Below are 22448 nucleotides of genomic sequence, written 5' to 3'. Positions count from 1 at the left end.
GTGCCTCCCTCCCTCCACCCCTTCTCCTATCCATCTGGGGGTACGAAGATCTCCCATAGTCACAGCTATGCTATTTCCATGCTCTCTACATAGGGCAGCTTTTTTTGCCAGCTTTTATGTTGCTTTGTGTCTTCTGGAGTTGCATGAAGCGCTTAAGGTGAGGAGGTGGTCGAAACTGCAGTTTTAGTTGCCTGGAAGGATATGGATGTTTTAGTGGGAAGTGCCAGATGAGAGAAGGAGCACAGAGCGAGTTAGAAATAGCTAGTAGATCATCTATAAGCAGGCAATTAACCTCAGTGTGGGGGTGTCACTCTAGATCTTTCCAAAACCTTAGTCTTAGCATGAGTCCTAGGCGGTACTTAAGATCTCTCAGAAGAAAACTGCACTAGAGTGGATTTCACACTGGAAAAGTACAACTCAGCATACTTCTGAAAAACAGAAGAATATATAAAAATAGGAAAAACAAGCTGTTGTGGGATTTAGCAGCGGATCATTATTTAAAATGACTATCTACCATCACATAAACCTCTTTCAGACCAATTTCAGTTATGCATAAAAAGGGACACAATTTTGATGATGTATGCAATTTTTATATAATCTTAAGCCTATTCATGCATTTTTTTCATTCTGTATGTCTCAACTAGCCTGTTCAGTACCCTGCTTAAAATTCTTTATGATAAACCAGCCATGCTTCTTCTGTTTAAGGAATTCTACAATAAAAGGATGTTCAAATTCCTTGTGAAAATATACTAAGGACATTTGAAAAAATCACACCATGAATTTGTCTGATAAACCACTTTCCATACATATGAAAGTTTTAGGAATGAGACCAGTTTTTATGTTACTTTACTAGGATGATTTGCACTGCTTTTCCAAAAAGCTCACTTTATTATATTTATTTTTGACAATTCCTGCTCCTAAATTTTCCAGAATAAAGAGGCATTTTCATAAGCTGTCAGCAAATGCAAATGCCTGGGGTTTTTTGGGGGTTTTTTTTGTGTTTTTTTTTGTCATTTCCTTTTTGTATTTTCTGCACTAGAAGCATTGTGATTATGGAGGTTAGTCTACTGATCATAAAACATTTGAGTAAAGCGCCAACTTTTTTTTGAGCTACTTTGCACAGTTGAGGAAGTTTTGAAGTTCTTCTGTTTGCAATGGACTCTGCAAGCCTCCAGCAAAGTTCTGCCAGCCTGAGACGTTTACATAGTCTCATGTGTGTTACATATTAAAAAACAAAAAAGCTTAAGGGGAAAAAAAATTAAGGCTCCCTCTTAAGATCTTCCTGAGGGCAAAGTGTGGAGGGCATCAAATCTCTTTTTTCCCCCTTCTTTAGCTGGGGACAAATAGAGAGATGCTCTTTCTTAAATATCGTAACTATAAAAGTGTTTTCCTTTCAGGTTAAAAATGACTCCTATTTGGGAGCTTGCCATGTAGTTTGGAAACAGATCTGAAATTGAATCAAAAGCATCTTAAACTTTGTATCTAAATTCTTAAAATGCGCTACAGAATTAATATATTTTTCCTCCATAAAGTTATTTATTTGTTCTGGAGTTGTTTTTTCTGTAAAAGTTTGACTTTTTTCTACTTAATATTACACTGCTTTTTATTCTGGAAGATCTATGCAGTTTTCTTTGGGCTAGCTGGCTGAGCACCTAAGGGAAATAATTTGCTCTATGAAAAAAGAGAGAAGGGGGGAGAAAACCAAAATTGTGCAAGAATCAGTCATTATTACAATTGCCATCTTTCCTCTCATGTCCTTATAGCACAGTGCTGTTGTACATTACCCTCTTCTTACAACAAAGGCTGCCATTAGAGTTCAGCCTTTTTGATTTGTGGCATTGGACAGTTTTTCCTGACTGTGCCTTTCTTTCTGAACTTCTGCTGTTGTGTCTTCATACATGTGCATATGCACACACAAACAAATATATGTATATGATATATTAGTGTGCACACGTTCATGCGTACATGCTGGATTTGTGTTTGTCCCTCTTTGCATCTGTATGCAAGTCCCACTTACACTTCTGACAAAGAAATACTACCCTTTTAGAAAGATTAATTCCAGGCTGGTAAAATAAGTGTTGGGGAATTCATGTATTTCATGTTACAGTGGGATATGTCCAGTGCTGAATTAGATTAATTCTTACTGTTTATATAATGAGAAATTTACTTTTAAGATTTTTACAAGTATTTACTGATTGAACTTCCCACTAGGCTTCTGTAATGACGAAGAATTTTTATCCCCATTTTACACTTAGGTTTGCAAGTAGAAAGACATTTGCAAAACAAGGTAAAGAAACTTTATATTTATCCTAGCACTGACAAGTATAGTATACATGTTATAACGTTCGGCAGCCTCACTTCTTGTCCCCCATCTTAGACTGGAATTCTCTCTCCATGAAAGATGTCACCAAAGTTGAACGTGGCCATTGGGGTAAATAGAAAGTGAGTGGATTTGGGCTATTTGACTGATTTTAGATTATCTAAACAGTTCTTATAGAGGCTGTAGAAAGAAAAGAAGTTGAGTGAGTGAAGAGGTTTTCTTATTTTTATCTTCCACCAAAATTCTGAGTGCTTTTCATACTGAGAATCCTATTTCAGATGGTTGCTCATAAGAAATTAATAGTATTGTCCAAAAACTTCAGCAGCAGGTTCCTGATGATTTTAATGAGAACTAAGCTGCTATAAATTTTCTGGAATGAAGATTTAGCCCTTTCAGTCTGTGTCTAAAAACAAACAAACAAAAGAGAGGAAGCATTCATTGTCTCTTTATTTTTTTGTCAAAAGATTGAAGAAAATCTGTATTGTAGAGAATAAGCATTTCCAAAATACTTTACCTCAATATACGGTGAAAAATATGTGCAGATTGGAGTAAATGCTGCTACATCTCTTATGATAGCTAGACAAAATATAGGCAAACCCTGGCTTGGGTTTGAATGAAACATGATGGTGTTACTAAGTCTTTTAATCAAATAGGTTCCTGAACTTTGAGTGGGAACACAGTAGTCAAGGTCTTCTCAGTAAAATACTTGGGAACTGATCATTCATTTTTGTATATTGACGCACTTCCACTGATTTCAGTGGATGTGTTCTTTACCACTACCTGGTAGCCTTCTTATCAACCTGATAGCCTTCTATGGTGGAATGACTATGGTGGAATGACCTTGGTTGATGAGGGGAGAGCAGTGGATGTTGTCTGTTGTGACTTCAGTAAGGCTTTTGATGCTGTCTTCCATAACATCCTTATAGGCAAGCTGATGAAGTATGGGCTAGATGAGCAGATGGTAAGGTGGATTGAAAACAGGCTAAACAGCAGAGCTTAGAGGATTGGAATCAGTGGCATGAAGTCCAGCTGCAGGCTTGTCACTAGTGGTATGCCCAAGGGGCTGATGCTAGGTCCAGTACTGTTCAACATCTTCATTAATGACCTGAGTGATGAGACAGAGTGCACCCTAAGCAAGTTTGTGGATGATACAAAACAGAGAGGAGTGGCTGATACACCAGAGGGCTGTCCTGCCATTCAGAAGAACCTTGACAGATAGAGAAACGGGCAGACAGGAACCTCATGAGGTTCAACAAAGGGAAGTGCCAAGTCCTGCGCCTGGAGATGAATAACCCCATGCACCAGTACAGGATAGGGGTCTGACCAGCTGGAGACCAGCTTTGCAGAAAAAGACCTGGGAGTGCTGGAGAACAGAAAGCTGGATGTGAGCTAGCAGTGTTCCCTTGTGGCAAAGAAGGCCAAAAGTGTCCCGGGCTACATGAGGAAGAGCATTGCCAGCAGGTTGAGGGAGGTGATCCTTCCACTCTACTCAGCACTGGTAAGTCCACATCTGAGTGCTGTGTCCAGTTCTGGGCTCCCCAGTATGAGAAAGACATGGACATACTGGAACAGAGTCCAGCAAAGGGTCACAAAGATGATTAAGAGCTTGGAGTGTCTGTCATACAAGGAGAGGCTGAGAGAGCTGAGATTGTTTAGCTTCAAGAAGAGAAGGCTGAGGGGGCATCTTATCAATGTGTATGAGTATCTGAAGGGAGGCTGTAAAGAGGATGGGATCAGACTCTTCTCAGTGGTGCTCAGTGACAGGACAAGAGGCAATGAGCACAAACTGAAATACAAGAAATTCTCTTTAAAAATAAGAAAAAACTTCTTTACTGAGAGGGTAACTGAGTACTGGAACATTTTGCCTGGAGAGGTTGTGGGGTCTCCATCCTTGGAGATATTCAGAAGCTGTCTGGACAGGGTCCCGACTAACCTGCTCTAACTGATCCTGCTTGAACAGAGGGATTGGGCTTGATGATTTCCAGAATTCCCTTCCAACCCCAACTGTTCTGTGATTCTGTGGTCTGAAGAACTGAGGCAGGAGTTCATTCATATAAATGCTTTATTTGTTAAAATTATCAAGAACAGAACATTAACAGATGAGTAGCTGCTTAATAATGCTGCATGAATGCTGTGTGGATGGGTTGGGTATAAACCGTTGTAACCCTTTTACCCATTTCACCAGATAAGTCAACTGTGTATTTTGCACAGATTATTTCTGTCTATGGTAGGCTTGTTTGAATTCCTTTCCGTTCACCTTAAATATTAAATACTTTGTTTCAGTGTATAACACCCAGGTCACATTTCTGCCTGTTGAAATGCAATTTTTAGTGAGGGACCAATCCATTAAGACAGAGATCTTTTTCACAGTTTAGATGGAATGGAGGTGCCACTTTTCGTATTCTGTTGTAGTTTATCTATGTTAGAACAGTGGCCAAAAAAAAGGAGACCTGGGTTATTCAGCATGAAGTGACTAAAATTCCCACTCCCACTTCCCAGGGTAGTGTACTAATCTCTGGGTTCATAAGCGAGGGAGGTGGAGTACTGCCCATCTGTCCTGTTGCAGCTCTGCAGAAAAGGAATGCCTTTTATAATGGAAAGAAGACAGAGAAGCTACTATTATAATCCAGGGATAAGGACATACCTGTGGTCTGCGGTGAGGTGGTGTGCATGTGGGCAGCAAAGGGGGGCAGGTCCTGCGCTCTGGGCATTTGTGGGTCTGGGCCTAAGTTGTTAATCAGTGTAAGCATGAGTGTCTGAATGTGATCCTATTACTATTTTCTACTACAGCTTAATTTATTGATACTGCAGCTGTCGTACAAGACTGTAATGTGAAGTGACAACCATAGCCTTGTGGTTGGCAATTTTGAGAAGTGATAAGGATTCTTGTTTACTCTGTAAATGTGATAGTTCGGATTTATAGGGCTCGACCTCATGTGTTACATAAGAGAATAATTTGCAGAGGGTGGGTTTTTTTGTTTGTTATTTTCCTAATTATAATACTTTCTTTTCCAGAACTAAATGCCTGATTCTGCTCTTTGCCATTGTGCCAGTCTTCCTCCTGGGAGTTTTGTGCGTTGATCATTGGCAGGATCTGGCTATATAGGAAAAAACACTCCATACTGTTAATGATGACAGATACAATTAAATTAATTCTCTGCCATCTCCTTTGGTGTACACACATTTTCCCCATTAATATTGATGGGCATTAGAGGCACAAGCACATGTTGGGAGAGCAAGCCCCTGAATGTCATATTTTGCTCTTTGTGGAGCTGACTATATCATTTTATATCTAAATGTAAGGGAAGCTGCTGACAGTTGTGATATATTAAATTATAACTGAGAACTAATTCAAGGATCAAAGATGCTCTTTGGGAGAGATCACTTTACTGGTAGGAAAAATCATTACCTTTTTTCCCAGTCTCATATATTTGTACTGTATGTCTTGGAAATATCATTCCCTGCAGTTTCTGAATCTTGATGTTTAATTTAACACAAAGGTCTTTGAGCAGCACAATGGGAGGGGGGCTTCTGCTAGTAAAACCTCGTAAAAGGAAATTGAAATGTACATGTTTTTTCTCATTTATCAAAGAAGTGCAAAAATCTAAACTGACATTTTATATCAAATGAATTATGAACTGTGTACTTTGTACCTAAGGGAACAACAACTAAATTAGACTTTTGTTAAAAAGAGAGAGAGGGAAAAAATAGCCTTTTAATAAAATATACAGTCATTTTTGGTATTTTGTCTGAACCTGACATACGCTGTACTTTGCAAAAGAAAACTAGAGAGCATAGGCTACTTCAAAGGCTGTATGCTTTGAATGCTCTAGAGTGAATTGAGGAGAACTAGTTTAAGATAACACACAAACCAGAGTTTCTATTTAAGAAGTATTGTTGCTTTGATATGTTTGTTTTCAATCTCATCCAACCCAGGTAAGGAGGAAAAGATAATATGCTTTTTAATAGTTTAAAGTTTGATTGAAGCATGTAATAAATGAATTTTTTCACTTTCATTTGTCAAAGTATGGTTGTTACTGAAAAAGACTTTCAGGGAGCAAAATTTTAAAAGACACTTGATTGAAGTATGAGAGGTAAATTTACAAAGAATTATGTCCTTAGTATTTTAAGTGCATGATTTCCAATGTCTTAAAATTAACAACACCACCTGCAACAAAAAAAGGACTGTCACTCCGTAGAGCTAGTGTTTGCAGATTTTGTGAAATTTTGCACATTCCCAATTTCTGAATTTCCATCATGAATTTCACTGGGAATCTAATTATTCCAGTGCATTGACAGAGAATATACTTTGATATTGTGATGATGAGCACCTAAACCTTAGATAGGATGGGAAACGAAGAGCTAAAATTCCATGTATTCTTTAACAACATGTCCTCTGCTTTTTGATATACAACACTATATGAACAGATAAAAGCAAAAATGCTTTAATCATATTGCTAGCTATTGCTTTTATCGTGTCATATACATACACTTTGTTAAGATAAATTTCAGAAGATTAAGAAAATTAAAATATACAAAAGCTTTCACAAACTCTGCAAAGCTCCTTGCAGAAAAAAATGGTGTGTGAGAAGTGATTGTGGGGCTATCATATTATGAACATAGTCTCAAAACCTGAAGCACAATGAGACCAGCTATTGTACCATTAATATTGTTTTGTATCAGTACCACCAAGAGACTATAATCAAAACCAGAGCTCTAATGTGATGTGTTAATAATGAGACATCCTCAGTCCTGATATCCAAATTTACTCACACCCAAGGAAGGTAAAGCCTCTCCAGTGCAGAGCAGTACCTTAGTCTTTAGAGAATCCAAAGAAAATTGCAACCGTCAATAATGATAAAATAATCTAATCCTTTAATATGTGAGTTTGCTGTGAAGAATGGTTTATTTATTGGTATAAACAGTGGCTTTATAGCTGTCTTTCGTTAAAAAGTAAAATGATTAATTTCCTTTATTTATAACTAAGTTTTTACTTTTGTTATTCAAGAATACTGATTTTCTAGATATTTTTTCTATTTATAACTCACAGCACATTATAGTATTTAAACATTTAAATTCTACTAGAAATGTGGCAGTGAAAATGCCCATTTTTCTGCTAGAGAAAGAGGAGGAGAAGTCGTCGGAGGTGGAAGGGGTGCAGAGTTGTGTGTGAGCCCTGGAGAGTCAGACTTCCTGCTCATGCTATCTGTGGAGGAGATGAAATACATGGAGACAATGACTGTAGGTGAAAGAGCCACTTCCTTCTTTCTCAACATCTGCCTCCCTTTTTCCTTATAAAAAGGCATTACCATTGAAACCTTTTTTTTTGTGGTTAACAGATATGACATGAAGAATTTTTAGTTGTGAACCAAATGCAGGGTTGCCTGGATTACTGGGAGTGGAAACCTCTACTTTGGGGGAACCTCTTTTTCTTCTACTTCTTCTGCAAATTGACAAACAAGTGGAAAAAAATGTCTGCTATGGCTTTAGTGGTTTCGTGGCCAAAAGGTAGTTCAGTGACCCAGATCTTGCAGGTAACCGTAGGACACTGAAGATGTAATAAGACTTCAGCACCCACTGTGTGTAGTGGCTCCCTAACACTAGCTAATCTGTCATCTTGTCAGATCTGTTTTCTATTTGTGGACACTCTCAAGCTTGGATTCTATCAGAAATGGCAGTATTTCACACCATCCTCTAAGTAGCTCAAAGAAATTTATTGATTTAAAATAACTAGAGCTAACTTCATTATGGATCTGATTTATTTGCAGAACTGCATTGCTCTTCAGTCTATACAATTAGGAATATATAAGCTGATGCTTCTGTTAAAATGCTTATCACATTGTAATGTTTTGTTTTCTGCCAGCAAGGAAGATGATTTTTGGGCGACAGTCTACAGGCACATTCATGCTACAGGTGTGCCCATAATACTGCTAGCATTTGAGCCGGGAGACTTCGTGTCTAACTAGGACATTCACATCTCTTCCAATATCTCACTTTCTTTAGAGCTGTTAGGTTTCCTTGGTTTCTCTCTTTTGTCTCTTTGGGTTGAGACCAAGCATTAATCCTGTCCACTCGCATGAGTAGAGTGCTGCTTTTTTGTTTTTGAAGTTCCTATGTTGTTCTTTTGCTTTCAGTCATATGATAAAAGACACAGGATATTAAATATTTATTTTCAACAGGCCTTAACTTGTGCTCCTGACTGAGGCCTGTGCATCTTGCAGCATCATCACCTCCATGCCTTTTCCTCTTCCTTTGTTACTTCTTTGTCTTCTACTGTGTTAGTGTGACCCTCATTGAAAGATTAGGCTGAAAAAGAGTAAATCAGGAAATCATCTTGTGCATCTTCTCTCCTCGAAACCATACATATGTCTCATTTCTGGTAAGATATTTGTTTAGTCTGATGGAGATTTTCCAGTTTGAAATCTTTCTTGCAACAGTTTGATGTATGTTTTGTGTGTGAGCCACCTTTAATAAAAATTGCAATATTCTGAAAAAAAGAAGGGGAAGGGAAGCTAAACTAAACTAAGAAAGGTTGTTCCAGACTCTTCCAGATCCTTTATCTCCTTTCCAAGGTCCTCTTCCTCCTTGGTAACATAGGACCAAGAGTTGTTTTTCATCTGTTGTCTTGGAGCTCATCTAGCACTCTACCATCAAGGAAGAAAGAAAACTCTTCTGCCTTCCTACCATCTAGACTGTAATGGTTTTAAAGGTTTTCAGGACTTTCTCAACAGATGTATTTGTGTCCTCCACGTTCCTTTGGTGTAAGTAGCTAACGCCCCTGCTCACCCGTAAATGTATTTCACTACATGACAAGAAGGGGAGTAGCCATGCTCAGAATGATATTGCCTAGTAGCCTGTTAGCTACCATCAGCTAGACAGATTGCCAGTTCAGCTGCTGAAACTTGGAAATGCCATGCATGTTCCAGGAATGTGAACTTTTGTCTGCCAGCTTACATTCCTCCTCTTGCCTGTTGTGTCAGATTAGAGGACTAAGCAGCAATGCTATCTATTGTGAAGTGCTACCTATTCCTCTGCCATCTTTTCGTTTGGGATAGAAAATTATTAAGACATGACCACCGAAGATTAAACGAAATCCTTGATTAGTGCCCTCCATCTGATTCATGTAATAGATTTTTCCCTGTGTTTGTGGCCACTCAGTTTCCTGAATTGCACTTCAAATGACTGTTGATGGAATGGATGAAGTCTCCCTCAATAATTATCTGTGGTTATTGCTGTGGTTGTGACAACCTCTTAGCTACAGGGATTGTAGCTACTTAAGAAATGGTTAGTTTCAACCATGAAGGAAGAAAGCTTAAAAGCCAGCCTGCAGTTCTTTGAAATTATACCATGAGCATTAAGAAAGTAATCTCAATTTATCCAGGTGTCTGCTCACCAACTTCTCTGTGAGTCTCTCACCAGAGGTGAGAGGTGCTAGTGTTTACATCAATATGACCCATTACTATGCCTGCCTCTGGCCAGAGTTCTCTACCTCTAGTTATCAGTTATAAGGGAAGCTGCAAGATTTTAAAGATGTTTTCAAATTCTCTCACTTTCTGCTTTTTCAAACAAAGAAGGGCAAAAAAGCATCATCCTTTACAGCTGCTTCATGCAGGAAGCTGAAGATATCACAAAAATATGGACAGAATCTTGTTCCCTCCCTTCTTGCCACATCTGTTCCCCTAAGTGAAAAATGACAACTGTGCTGCATATGTAAGAAAGATCTGATAGTTTCTCAAAGCTACTTCACAGAGATATTTCATTTCTTAAATGACTAGAGTCACAGTTTACCCACAGGAGTTGTTTGTTTAACACTGATTTCTGCCTGATTTTTTTAATATTAATCCTTACTTTTTTCCTCATGGTCTTTTTTTAAAAAATAATTTTGCGATATGACAGTTATTGGCCAGGCATCTTTTTACACAACCTGATGAATAATTGGTTTTACTAGGCAGTTATAAATTCCATCCAATATCTTTATTACAGGTATTATAATCATTAATCATTCAGCTAATTGCTTATTGGCATTCTTTTGTAGCTTTTAGGGTTTAGCAAAGTTCTTGCTGAGTAACAGAGATAAACTTCTGTCTAGCATGAGGGAGGAAAGGCAGGTTACATCTGTTATATAGCTGTAAGGTAAATGAGACAAATGTACAAGATATTTTTATAGTGTCAACTTCAGTAAAAGATAACATCTTGGAAAGGGGCATGTCTTTTATTTATTTTAAGTGAGACCCATATCCTGATTGCAGATGTATGTGCAGAAAAGTTTGTTAAAAGGAGAGGGAGGTCTGAGTTTTGTTTTCTGTAGAGCAGTGTTAATAAGGAATATGTAAGTCCTCTCTGGGATTTCATAAGAGGATTGTTTTAAACTTCAGGTCTCCAGGCCACGGCATAAAGCCTGAGCTAATTTTCAGGGCCCTACTAAAACTGTACTGTGCAGCTTGGAATACCAAATAGTGCAAGTGGAGGAAAGTTTGTAGTTAAAGCTTACACACTGATTTCAGATAAAGGTAAATCTTTGATTTTTCAAGCTTTGTATTTTAGGTTTTCCAAGTGATACTGTGTGTTACTACTGTAAGTAGCATTAAGGATTAAAAAGTGAACAGGTCTGGAAAGCAACTCCTTTTCAAATGAAATTATTTTTATAACAGAGATCAGATCTATAAGGCAGGATAGATCGTGAAGAGCGAATGAGATATTTCTGTACCTTATTTACATTATACAATTGGAAGGAAAATTTAAGAACATTGGGTGTGAGCAAGTGTGGATTTACTGGGAGGTTTAAGGAGGCTTTAAGCCACTGCTTTATGTCTCATTAGTTGCTTTTTCCTGTGCTGCAGCTTCCCTTTCTTTCCCAGCTCCAAATGCCAGAGGGATGCAGGCAAGAAGGCCACCATGGACTTTGTTTATCATATGATACAAAGTGTGTGGATGTGTGTTGAGCAAGGATGTATAACAGAAAACTAGCACTAGGGCTGCGTTTCTCCCTGGTAGGTATATTGTTAGGTGTAGATGTATCCGTAACTGAAAACATATATTATTGGAGTTACAAAAATAAAAGGAAGATCCAAGAATGCTCTATGCAATTGTTGTGCATTGAGTAGGTGGAAAACAAGGTGGTTGAATACACACATTAAATGAAAAATCAATAACTACTGTGTGCATTCACTATGCATTGAAGAGATGAGATGGCTGGGAGAAGAGGGTTAAAAAAAAAAGCAGACTACGTGTCAATGAACCTGTGAAGATAAGAAACAAAACCCCTCAAACTTCTGCTTTGCCAAGAGATAAAGGTTTATAACTAGTATGCCCTTCTAGTGATGACATATGGCCCAGCAACATGGCCTGTCTTTCAGTTAAATGAAACAAAAACACAATATCCATATTGAAAATTATGGAGAGTGCAGTGACTGGAATTATTTGGACTGACCAAACAGCTAGATAACAGGCATACTTGAGAAAATCAGGAGAAACAAATGTCAAGGTGCAGAACATATTGCCATAAAAAGTGCCATAATGAGATGACCTCAGTATGGGCACCTAAAATAGAAAATAAATCAGGAGTATCTAAACAACCAATGCAATAAGATAATGAAATGGGGTTTGTGAATTGAACCTGGAAAAGGGTAAGAGTGAGCGTGACTGAACGAGACATTCATCTAAAGGCAGGCTTATTGAAACTTCCTTGCTGTTATGGCACAAACTGTGGAGAGCCAATTTTCCTTCCTCTGTAGTCAAATGTCTGCAGTTATCATTTGCATACACATGGATTTGAAAAATATTTAGATAAGATGCAAATGCATCATCTGTGCTAAATACTTTGCACATACAGATGTGGCAAACTGTAGAGTTAGATTTGCATAGTTCCAAACTCTTCTAGCTGCCTGTGTGAGGATATTATGGATACAGCAGGGCCAATGAATATCTGATGACTGTTAAAAGCAGTATCACTTCACCAAAGGTGCTGTGAGTTTATGCCAATTTGATAGGTATGAAATAATTTTTTTCTGGCTTTTCTTAAAGAGCAATAATGCAGACATTTTTAACACTGAATAATAATTTGTTGTCCTAATGATAGTTCTTTCATCATAATCTTACTTAAAGTCTTCTACTTTGAGATAATTTAAATTTCAGGTATATTCTTATGGTAAGTGTAGTCAGTATCTCTCAAAAAAGTAGTCTTTTAGCATGGAGGAAACATTTAAATGCAAGCATTTAACATAATGCTTGTGGTCCTAAAATAGCCAAATCCTTATAAAGCTGACAAATACAGCATCTGTTGTTTAAGATGAGGAAACTGAGGCAAGAAACAAAATAGTTTTCAAAGACTGTTTCCAAAGCATGTTAGTGGCAGAGCAGGGATCAAGTCTTTCTTGACTCATCTGCATGTACCTGAGTATCTAGAATACAATATATTAGTGTCAACTTGAAACGATCTTCAATTTTTACTGTTTTGTAGGGTTGTTTATTAATTAATCCTTTGTTTAAAATTGACATCTGGTTAAGTATTTTATTCAGCCTTCGTAGTCTCTTCATAGATAAAGCGTGACTTTCTACTCTGCTAACTGAGGATTTACTGGGCTAGACGTTGATTCAGTAGGTTGCAAGTGGAGTGGTTGCCCCCTGAGGGTCATATTAAAGCTTAAAGGGAGCTTTTTGAGCAACATTGCATCTTAAAGGCAATATGTCAAACTGATAGATACATGGCTCTTCTGCTGAGAAATCTGCAGTAGAATTATTGCTGGTTGCCAGTTATTACTTGGATAGTAAGGAGTCTCTTGGGAATGTGGGTTGGATAAAAAGGGTTAAGCTGAGGGAAATATTACGCTGAAGATCTTGATGATGATGGGTGTTTGAAATAATCAAAGGATGTTTTGTACGCAATTTAGAAATGCCAGTTTTGGGGGGGAAGTGCTCTGTGGTTTTAATGATCGAAATGTCATTACTTTTACAGAGCACTTTTCTCATTATGACTCAGCAGAGACACAAAAATTTCACCATTGTATGGTCCTGCCCCATTGTCCCCTTCTTTTGGAAGTGCATATTAATGACATTCTTTGCAAACTACAAGAAATATTTTAGATAAATTTGCTGTATATTCTAACATACTGGCTTGAAAGTAGTTTAGTAGGCTTGTTCTACAGGTCAGTTGACTTTTATAGGAGAGATTTTTCCAAATTTTCTACTCTTCCTTATGTTGTGCTTTTGTTGGTGGAAGAGATTTGAACATTTAGCTGTGATTACCTACACTAATAAAATAACATCTGCACTATGAATTGTTATTGACATTTAGACAGCTAAGTCTTTGTTTCTTGATGAACATTCCTATATCACAATAATAACCAGCACTGTACATACATAAAGCTTAATCAGAGGTCTTATTTTGTGGCTCTCAGAGAGCTTTACAAAGGAGGATAAGTATTATCTCCATTTAACATATTGAGAAATGAAAGACAAAGGTGAACTGATGTGTTCTGACAGAGCTGGAAATAAATTTAACACTTTTGCATCCTCAGTGAGTTGCTCACACTGTCTCTTCTGTAACAATGAGAGCTTTGGCTTCCTGGTCAAATTATAGCTCAGCTAATTAGATTCATTTTTAGATTTAGCTTTTCTGCTCTGTAGAATTTCTGTGTCCACTTAAACAACTGACGCATTTTAAGCTTCAGACACAGTTCAGTTTCAAATGAAGTAGTACCCTGCTTTGAAGGGATATTGAGTCTTTCCGCTGATGCTCGTGAAAACACTTTAAAACTCTCTAATAAAGGTTTTTACAATTATAGTGCCATCTTTCTTGTGCTGGAAGAGCTTACATGCTATCAACTTTAGGAATCACTTTTTAAAGGGATGCCAAAATAGTTCATAATCATCTGCAAGTACAGTACTTTACATCCATAAGATTTAAATCCCCCTATTGCAAGACCTAACCCTAACCTTAGTTGCGTTGTTGCTAAATAGAACAATGTAAAGTGAAGTAAATGCATGTTCTCCATTTTACTCTGACTGTGATTTAATTCACATATAGAGGCATTTGATGTGCAGATGTTTGGTGGCTCAGCTGGAGGGATAGAGGGGGCTGTTCCAGCTTCATATTCTTCTACCCTCTTCCCTCCTAGCTGAGGTGCTCACAGGTTCTTGATTGGCCATGAAGGTGTTGGCAACAGATTTGTATGCCACAAATTACCTTAGGCTCAGCCATCTTCTGAATTTGGAAGCAGGAAGTTTAGAAGTTTACTTGGGATTCACCAGAGTCATTACCTAGGTCTAGGTAGCCGCAACAGGAGGGAGCTTCCACAGACGACCAGTCTGGCTAAGGCCCAACAATTCCGTGTTGCCTTTTTCATGGCAACAGAGGGAAGGGGGAAGGGAGCAAGGGACGGAAGCTGGAGATCCCATCTCACTTCCTCATGTCTTGAGAAGACAAGAAGAGGTTGCAGGGCTAAGGGCTAATTCTCATAAGTAAAAGTCTGGTAGTAACTCAGGAACCCCAGCAGCCAGCTTTTAATAAAAACTATCTTATGAGGACTGGTGGACCTTGAACTTAAAGGAAAAGGAATAAGAATATCTGGATTGAAGCAAGCCATATCTTCTCCCTTTCTGTGTAATATGACTTGGAGCTGGAACTGAAGAACTATATATTTCCCCAGTCATAGGTATGTATAATGAGAGTAATATAGCCAGGTACTAGTTTATGCCTCTGTGTGAGTATGTATCTCAGTATAAATAAAAACTTTTGTATATGACTGATGACTGTTTTTTCTTGAGTCAGTGCCATCCTTTCATCTTTTCCAGGGAGAGAATGATTCAGACAGTCTCTCACAAAGTCTGTTCCTTTTCCCTTAGTAACCCATATATATTCACGTGGTAAATCAAGATTATAAAACTTATTATGAACTACTGTTCACTCATCCTTCCAGTTTAGTAAATCGGGCTTTCAGGTGCAGTTCTTCAGTCAGCACACTGTCCTGGAAGTGTATGGAGCCATAGCTTGGCTTACAACTATGCCTTAAGTAACAGATCTGTGAGACTGGTTTTCAGTGTAGAGAAAGAAGACAACAGCAACAAAAAAATTTGGTGGAATGACCAAAGAAAGGAGCAAAGAGTAACTACTGGACAATGAAAAGCAAAAACATTGGAGAAGTTTAAATGACAAAGGCAGTAATTTTTCAGCGTTTTAACTTTCTGGAAAAGAACTACAGTGGCATACGTCACATATAAAAATTTCACATTTGTTTATTTCCAGAAAGTTTCTCCAACAGATTTTTTTTTTTTAAAGAAAAACATATGAAGCCATAAACTCACAGGTGTGAAACAGCATAGTTCTTTTTACTGCATGCAGTGAAATTTGTAGCAGCTAAAGGTCATTGGTGGTATCACTAGTGACAGATTTTGGTCTGGAGTTCCTGGGCTTCATAAAAATTAATTTCCTTAACAAAACAGTGGGCTAGAGACCGAGACTTCAATGGATCCATTTTGATTTTTATCAAAAGAATTTTTTTCCTTAGAATTTTTGCTCTTTTCTTTTAAAATTATTATTAATGTTTAAAAGTGAGAAGGTATAGGAATGGTAAAAGATCTGATCAATGTTACTCTTGCTGGGAAACATTTCTGCGAGCAGTTCTTTAACTTCTGAGGGTGGCGGAACTGGGCAGTAGGAGTAGATAATATATGAACAGGTGGTAGAGAATATGTTGCTTCTGAATTCCTTTGGGTGTTTGGGGGTTTGCTTTTAGCAAAATGATATTCATGTAACTGTATTGCAAAGACAAAAATAAAGAAATATCGTAGTTCAGTAGTGAAAATGTTAAACTAAATGGACCATGTTAACATTGCTGTTGATCCTGAGGAACAGTTTTTCCAGTATATGGAGCATTTTGTTTCCATCCAGCATATGTTCTCCATGGTTTTCTCTGCTCTAATTCATCCGTGTTTTTCAACAGCTCCAGATGGCGTGATGCCTCCAAGGCTTTCATCTGCCACTCCGACCAGTCTTCAGGTTGCCTGGTCTACACCAGTTCGTAACAACGCCCCAGGCTTGCCCAGCTACCGACTGCAGATGAGGCCGAGGCATTCTGCTGGTGACATTCTAGAGTACGCGGACCATAACAAGGCCACTGTAAACTGTTAAGCAAGACAAGTGCTATGATCTTGAATATGGTTCACCTTTAGGGTGGCTGGGGTTGTTTGTAAGACGTATTATATGTTAGTTTTTCTTTCACTGCTGGCATGTTCAGCGCTGTAACTTATGCCAGTTTCCTTTGTAGGTTGCTTTCCAGCCCTACCGCTTCCTTACAGCACAGGGTCAGGGACCTGCAGCCATATACTGAGTATGAGATGAGAGTGGTTGCTTCCAACGGTTATGGCAATGCTTATAGCAACTGGACTTCAATGACCACAGCAGAAGACAGTAAGCAATCCAATTTTATTTAAATCCCTTTAGCAGAAATATAAATAACATTTCAGCTACTGCTGCACATAATTTCTTTTGGTTATCTAGCTTTCTCAGTTACATAGCAATAATGCATTTCCTTCCTGAGTATCAAGTATCAGTTATCTGAGATTTTCATTAAACAAGTGTATTTAAATACATATTTTGGGAATAAGTATCTAATTTCTTTATACTATACCCCTCCATGCATATGTTTTCATATATAGTTAGGTTAAGATATACTTACAGCTTTTTGAATGTTATTCCTTTGTATATAAAGACTTGATTCTGATTTCAGATATACCAGAGAAAATAAGTTGAAGTTCATAGTATATGACGGTTGTCTTATTTCTGTGCTGAGAATACCTAAGCTGAAAAGAACTTTTCATTACAACTGATCTGTGCTAATTCAAATTAGTTGTCTACAGGTCTAAAATTCACGTTGTCATTGCCAATCCCATCATTTTCTTCATTAATATCTCTATGTTCTGCATACTCCACTTTTATTTGTTCAACAGTCCTTTGATTTAATGGACAGGTGTCAGCCTATAGGTACAGCCATTTCAGTTGGCAGTCTAGGAATTTGCACCTAGTGTGGTGTTTAGGCAAAAACTGAAACATACTCTACATGAAGTACATAATATTCAGCTTTTTTTTAAGAAACTTCGCTATTACTTTTCTCTTATGCTGTGATAGGATACCCAATAACACCCTTTTTGGAAAAAGCTGTTGTTTTCAAATAAAGTCTTTGTTGGTCTGTTTTTAATAAATCTGTAATGACCCCATTGTACTAGATTTTAGAGCAATTGAAATATTTTCTAAAGAGATTTTTTTCTGTCCCATCTTTTTTAATAAGAAAGCAAGAAATTCTGAGAGGAGAAAGGTGTTTGTTTGTTTTTATGATACAAAGCCAAAATCCTAACGTCCTGGTTTCATTACTAGCCTGCTTGCACTGCATTCACACCAAAGTGCACTGTGCTGTTACCCTTTTTTTACGCTCATATGACATCTGTATTTAGGACTCTGCCTTTAACCTGGTGTTCATAAGCAATTGTTGTAGCAATTATTCGGTGCTTGTGATTCAGCTTGGTTTTAATTCTTTTCCTAAGTGGATAGCTGTCCAACTCTTTTTCTGGATGTTTCCTAAAGAATGTTCCCATAACTGGAATACATTTTTTGTTTAAAGCTGAGCGAGTAATTCACAACAGAAATTTAGCTGATAAATACATTCAAGCTTCAAAAATACAAATACTTCTATGGATACGTTACCCATGCTTATGAATAAAAGTAAGTTCTGAAGTTGGTCTCTACATACTGGAGACCTGTTATCTACCTGTGAAAATCTTTGTTGAAATTCAATTCCTTTATTGTAATTTTTTTTTCCAAAAGTGGATATAATAATACTCATTTAATGTTAATGGTCTGACTGCAACTAGTCCAACTATTTTGTTGAAACATCAATGGCTATTTAGCTCTGGTCAGATAATTCAGTGTTCTTTCTTTCTTAGATAGGAGGAGCACAGAAGTGAAGGCATCACTTGTTAGTAAATGTAAAAATTAATTTTTGTACAAAGTAGTAGATGTAGAATTTTCAAATTTTATTTTGGGGAATTAAGTACAGGGCGGGAGGCCTGCACAGGATATGCATTCCAATACAGCCCTTCTTGTATATATGTCTAAAAGTTACCTGCTGCATAGAACTTGGATGGCCTTTGTGCACTGGTGTGAAATTTTACCCTCTGTAAAACCTGACTGTGTAAATACCTGAAGTCAGTACAGGAGGTAGATGTGGCCAAAGAAAATCTAAGAACAAGAGAAAATTAATATAATGCTTCTGCAGAATTTACTCAGCTCAAATATTTTGAGATTAACAATCCCTTTGCCTATTCAACTGTGATGCTGCATCTTTTTCTTTAGCTTAAAACAAACTTCTGTATTTCAGTTATAAATTCCATGTCTCCGTGGGAAAATGATTTTTCCTAAAATATCCTATTCCGTTTGTATTGATACCGATAAAGAATATGTGCTGATGTGTGTCTAGTATCCAACAACTCTTGTAATTTACCAATAAAACTTTCAGTGGTGACAGAGGACTCTGGTTTTGGTGTCACTGCGGAGGGCTGCCATCTGTGAAAGGATGTTCAACTCAATTGCTTAAAACTGAAAGATTCGCATTGGGTATAAGTAGCATTTATGTCAAGGCTTCAGTAGCTTTCTTATAAAACTGCCTATACTGACAGCTTGTTGCAGAACTACGCTTAATTCCTGGCCCTGCTAACCAATACACCTTGACTTTTTAAAGTACAATTTGACAGTAGAAATTTCCTATATCTCTTATTCTGGTGATATATGTGTGTGTACCTATGTTCTTATTGAATTTTACACAGTGAATATATGTCTCTCTTGTTTCACCAAAGCATAAAATATCTGTTGGAATATCAGTATGTATATGTGCACATGCACCTGAGAGCAAAAGATGTAAATCAGCACATCCTGTTTAAAAGTCGATAGAGTATACTAATCCAAGCTGACAATTTCACAATACATTGTCTATTGTACAGGATATTTTATTTATGATGGATATTTAGTAAACTGGGAGGAAATTAGGAAACATTAAGGAAAAAATAGCAAATGCTGCCATAAAAATCAGCTGTATCTGATAACAGAACATTTTACTGTAAAGATTAGTAGGTTTGGGGATATTTTTTAATGCAAGAAAACGTGCTGGAAAAAATTTTACAGATTTTCAAACATTTACATTTACATGAGCATGATGCTAGTAACAGATTCAATGCATTTTTTTGAAGTCTAACCTGCCAGTGCCAGATAACAATAATGTACATATCCTATGAATATTTTTAAAACCTGTTCAACATGTGTTAATAAAAGATCTTTGTTCCAGTGATCTTGGTCAGTATAGCATCAGATTATTTGCTACCAGAAAGATACAAACAGCTGATGAATTTCTGGATTAGATTTTGCTTTCAGTAACTTGAGTGTAAAATTAAAGTAATTCCGTTGCAATCAGTATAATCACCACTGAACTGAGAGATCATTATGTACTGTTGAAATGAGAGCAGAATTTCATGTGTTGCATTCAGAAATAAAATAAATTTTCCAGATATAAAAATTAAGATATTAATTAAGTTTTCTCCTTTGTCATGGTAAGGCTTTGAGCAACCTAAGAAGGAGGCTTCAAAGGAATTGGTTATAGTTTTCTGAAACTGGTCCTATGACAGTTGCAGCATTCTTATGGGGTAACTTTAAGGTTGGTAAAATTATACTGTCTGGCAGCTTTCCACCAGAAGTAATATTTGATGGCAGGGAGAGTTCCAAAATCAGAAAGGTGCTTTTTCTTGTTTCTAAGAAAATCTATCTTGATTTGGACAAGTTATAAGCTACCAAAAATTGTTACTTTAGAAAAAAAGCTGCCTGTTCCTATCTTCTGAATGTCCCAGAAACTGTTTGCAGTCCAATGACCTGCATACGCCTTCAGTCATCATACTGTTCTCTTTCAGATGACTACATTTTAGTCCCTTGGGCTAGTGTACCCTTCCAGTATGGGGAAGTCTTACAGAAGGCTTTTTTAAGTGCATGGCTTGCACTATTTGAGAGAGAAGAGTTTTGAGACTTGCCTATCAGGCAGTCTAATTTTTGTTTTTTTCTTAGATAATGTGATTGCGAGTCCCTCTCTCTTATTTATAGAGGCCATAGGTCAGTCCCATGTCTGTTCACAGTAAGTAATGTCAAAAGTACACAAAACGCAGTGGTGGCTTGAGATCATTACCTATGGGAGTTGCTGGAGAATACAACCAAGAAAAAGGTAAATGAGATGGTGCAATGTATCAGCTTAGCTATTTTCTGTAGAAATAAGGAAGTGTTATCGCTACTGTACAAACTGCTGTTCCCTGATTCTCTAGCATTAACGTGGCAAAGCTTTGGTTCCAGGGTGAGGAAGCTTATTCTGTCTAAGTTTCTCTACATAGTCAATAGATAGGTTCCTCCATAGGGCAATTCAGGACAGAGGGTAGATGCTGCAATTTTCCTCATCTTTTGGAAGAGCTTGCTTTCTCTGCTGATTGTATTGGGTGTCTGAGAAGACCAGTCTCCTAATATAGTAATGTAAGCTAGGTCCGTATAATTTAGGCATATAATCTAATCCATAGTTAATTGATGGGAATCTGGACACCTGCGATCAAGAAAGATAAATGGAAACTGGAGTAAGAGAAGACGAAACCTGCTGAGGTGAAAGAGGGAATAGAAAGTCACGTGAAATATATGGCTGGGTGAATACCAGAAGGAGAGAAGAACAAATTAAACTGAAGTAATAGCATGGCACATGATAAATTGTACAAACTGCCCAGACCTGCCTATACATTAGGAATTAGAAGTTTCTTAAATGCTAGGCAGAGGCTCGGGAACCAACATCCTGTCAGAGTAGTAGGGGCAAAAAATCTAAATACTTCAAAGATGGCTTTCAATACATATTTGAAGGACATCATACAGACTGCATGTAATTGTATGAACAGCTTAATGACTTTTGAGTTCTATGATCTGAAGTGATAAAAGAGTCCTGTGATCCCTTGTGACCAGAGCTACACAACTTGGGTATTCTGCTGGATACAGCCAGTAGTTTATGAAAGACACTACCCTTTGTTAATATGTATAATTTCATTGCCCATGTTCCTGAAAAGAGTAAATGATTCAAGAATAAAAGGCACAGAATGTCTATTCTGCTTAGTGAGTGAGTTTCCCTGCAAATCAGGTATTTCTCATTAGCTTTAAAGGGCAGTAATCCAGGTACATGTCTCAGTATATTAATGAACGTATAGATTCCCCAAAAATATCTCCTTGAGAGTATATGTCCCTCTGCACCCTGGATCTGTACAATAAGTAAACAAATGTGTGTGGTTCTAGTCAGGAAATTAAAAAAGATTAATGACAATGTTGCACCTTCATTTTAAGTAGAGTCTGAACTTTTGAAGCAGATGAACAAAATAGCCTGCCATAAAAGATAATTTCATTTGCCAAAATTAAACTACCTTCCAGTATTAATACTGTAATGAAATGGTTTGAAATATGAACCAAGAATCTTAAGGAAAAAGATGCCCACAGTTCCCGTGTTCAGTTGTTACTTCTATAAACAATTACATCCATGTAAAAAGCTGTATGATTTTATTTTCATCATTGTCAGGCTGAGCTGTGTAGCTGTCATACTTTGCAGTCTTCCCTCCAGTGACAACCACATTGACAACATGTTATACTCCACATTGATTTTACAGTTAAGGAGCTGATTGTGATATATAGGGATTTTAAGAATTCAGCTGAGAGGCTGACTTTTGCCTTTTATCATTCCATTAAAATTTTATAACCATCTTTTTCATGTCATTTCATCCATGAATTCTTACTTTAGAAAGTGATAGCTACTGCTGTGAGCATAACTTTTCTCATGTTCAGAGCTTTTTATTGTATTAGCAAACTATCCCAATTATAGTTAATACTCATGTTTTACATAATTGTGGTGACCCTTTCAACCAAGCAGTATCGTGCTAGTTGATTTGTATATAGAATTAGATGATTCTGCTTGCCATTTAAAAAGAAGCTACACTGAATGAGTGTTGGGGACCAGGATTTAATGCTTTCCCCATCCAGTGGGGCCAATTAAGCATCTCTCAAATGTCTTGTTTGAATTGAGAGAGT

General features: G+C 37.3%; 1 protein-coding gene across 1 annotated transcript in view; it reads left to right on the top strand.

Moving 5' to 3' along the window:
• The window catches only part of USH2A (usherin), a 407004-nt gene that overhangs the window by 245587 nt on the left and 138969 nt on the right, over positions 1 to 22448 (top strand). Inside the window, exons 38-39 of the mRNA XM_064509686.1 lie at positions 16261 to 16411; positions 16585 to 16727. Coding sequence (XP_064365756.1) covers positions 16261 to 16411; positions 16585 to 16727 — 294 coding nt within the window. The remainder of the gene's footprint in view (positions 1 to 16260; positions 16412 to 16584; positions 16728 to 22448) is intronic.

This window comes from Dromaius novaehollandiae, chromosome 3 (genome assembly GCF_036370855.1).
Source record: "Dromaius novaehollandiae isolate bDroNov1 chromosome 3, bDroNov1.hap1, whole genome shotgun sequence".
Lineage (NCBI taxonomy): Eukaryota > Metazoa > Chordata > Aves > Casuariiformes > Dromaiidae > Dromaius > Dromaius novaehollandiae.
This window is presented reverse-complemented; position numbering and strand designations above follow the sequence as displayed.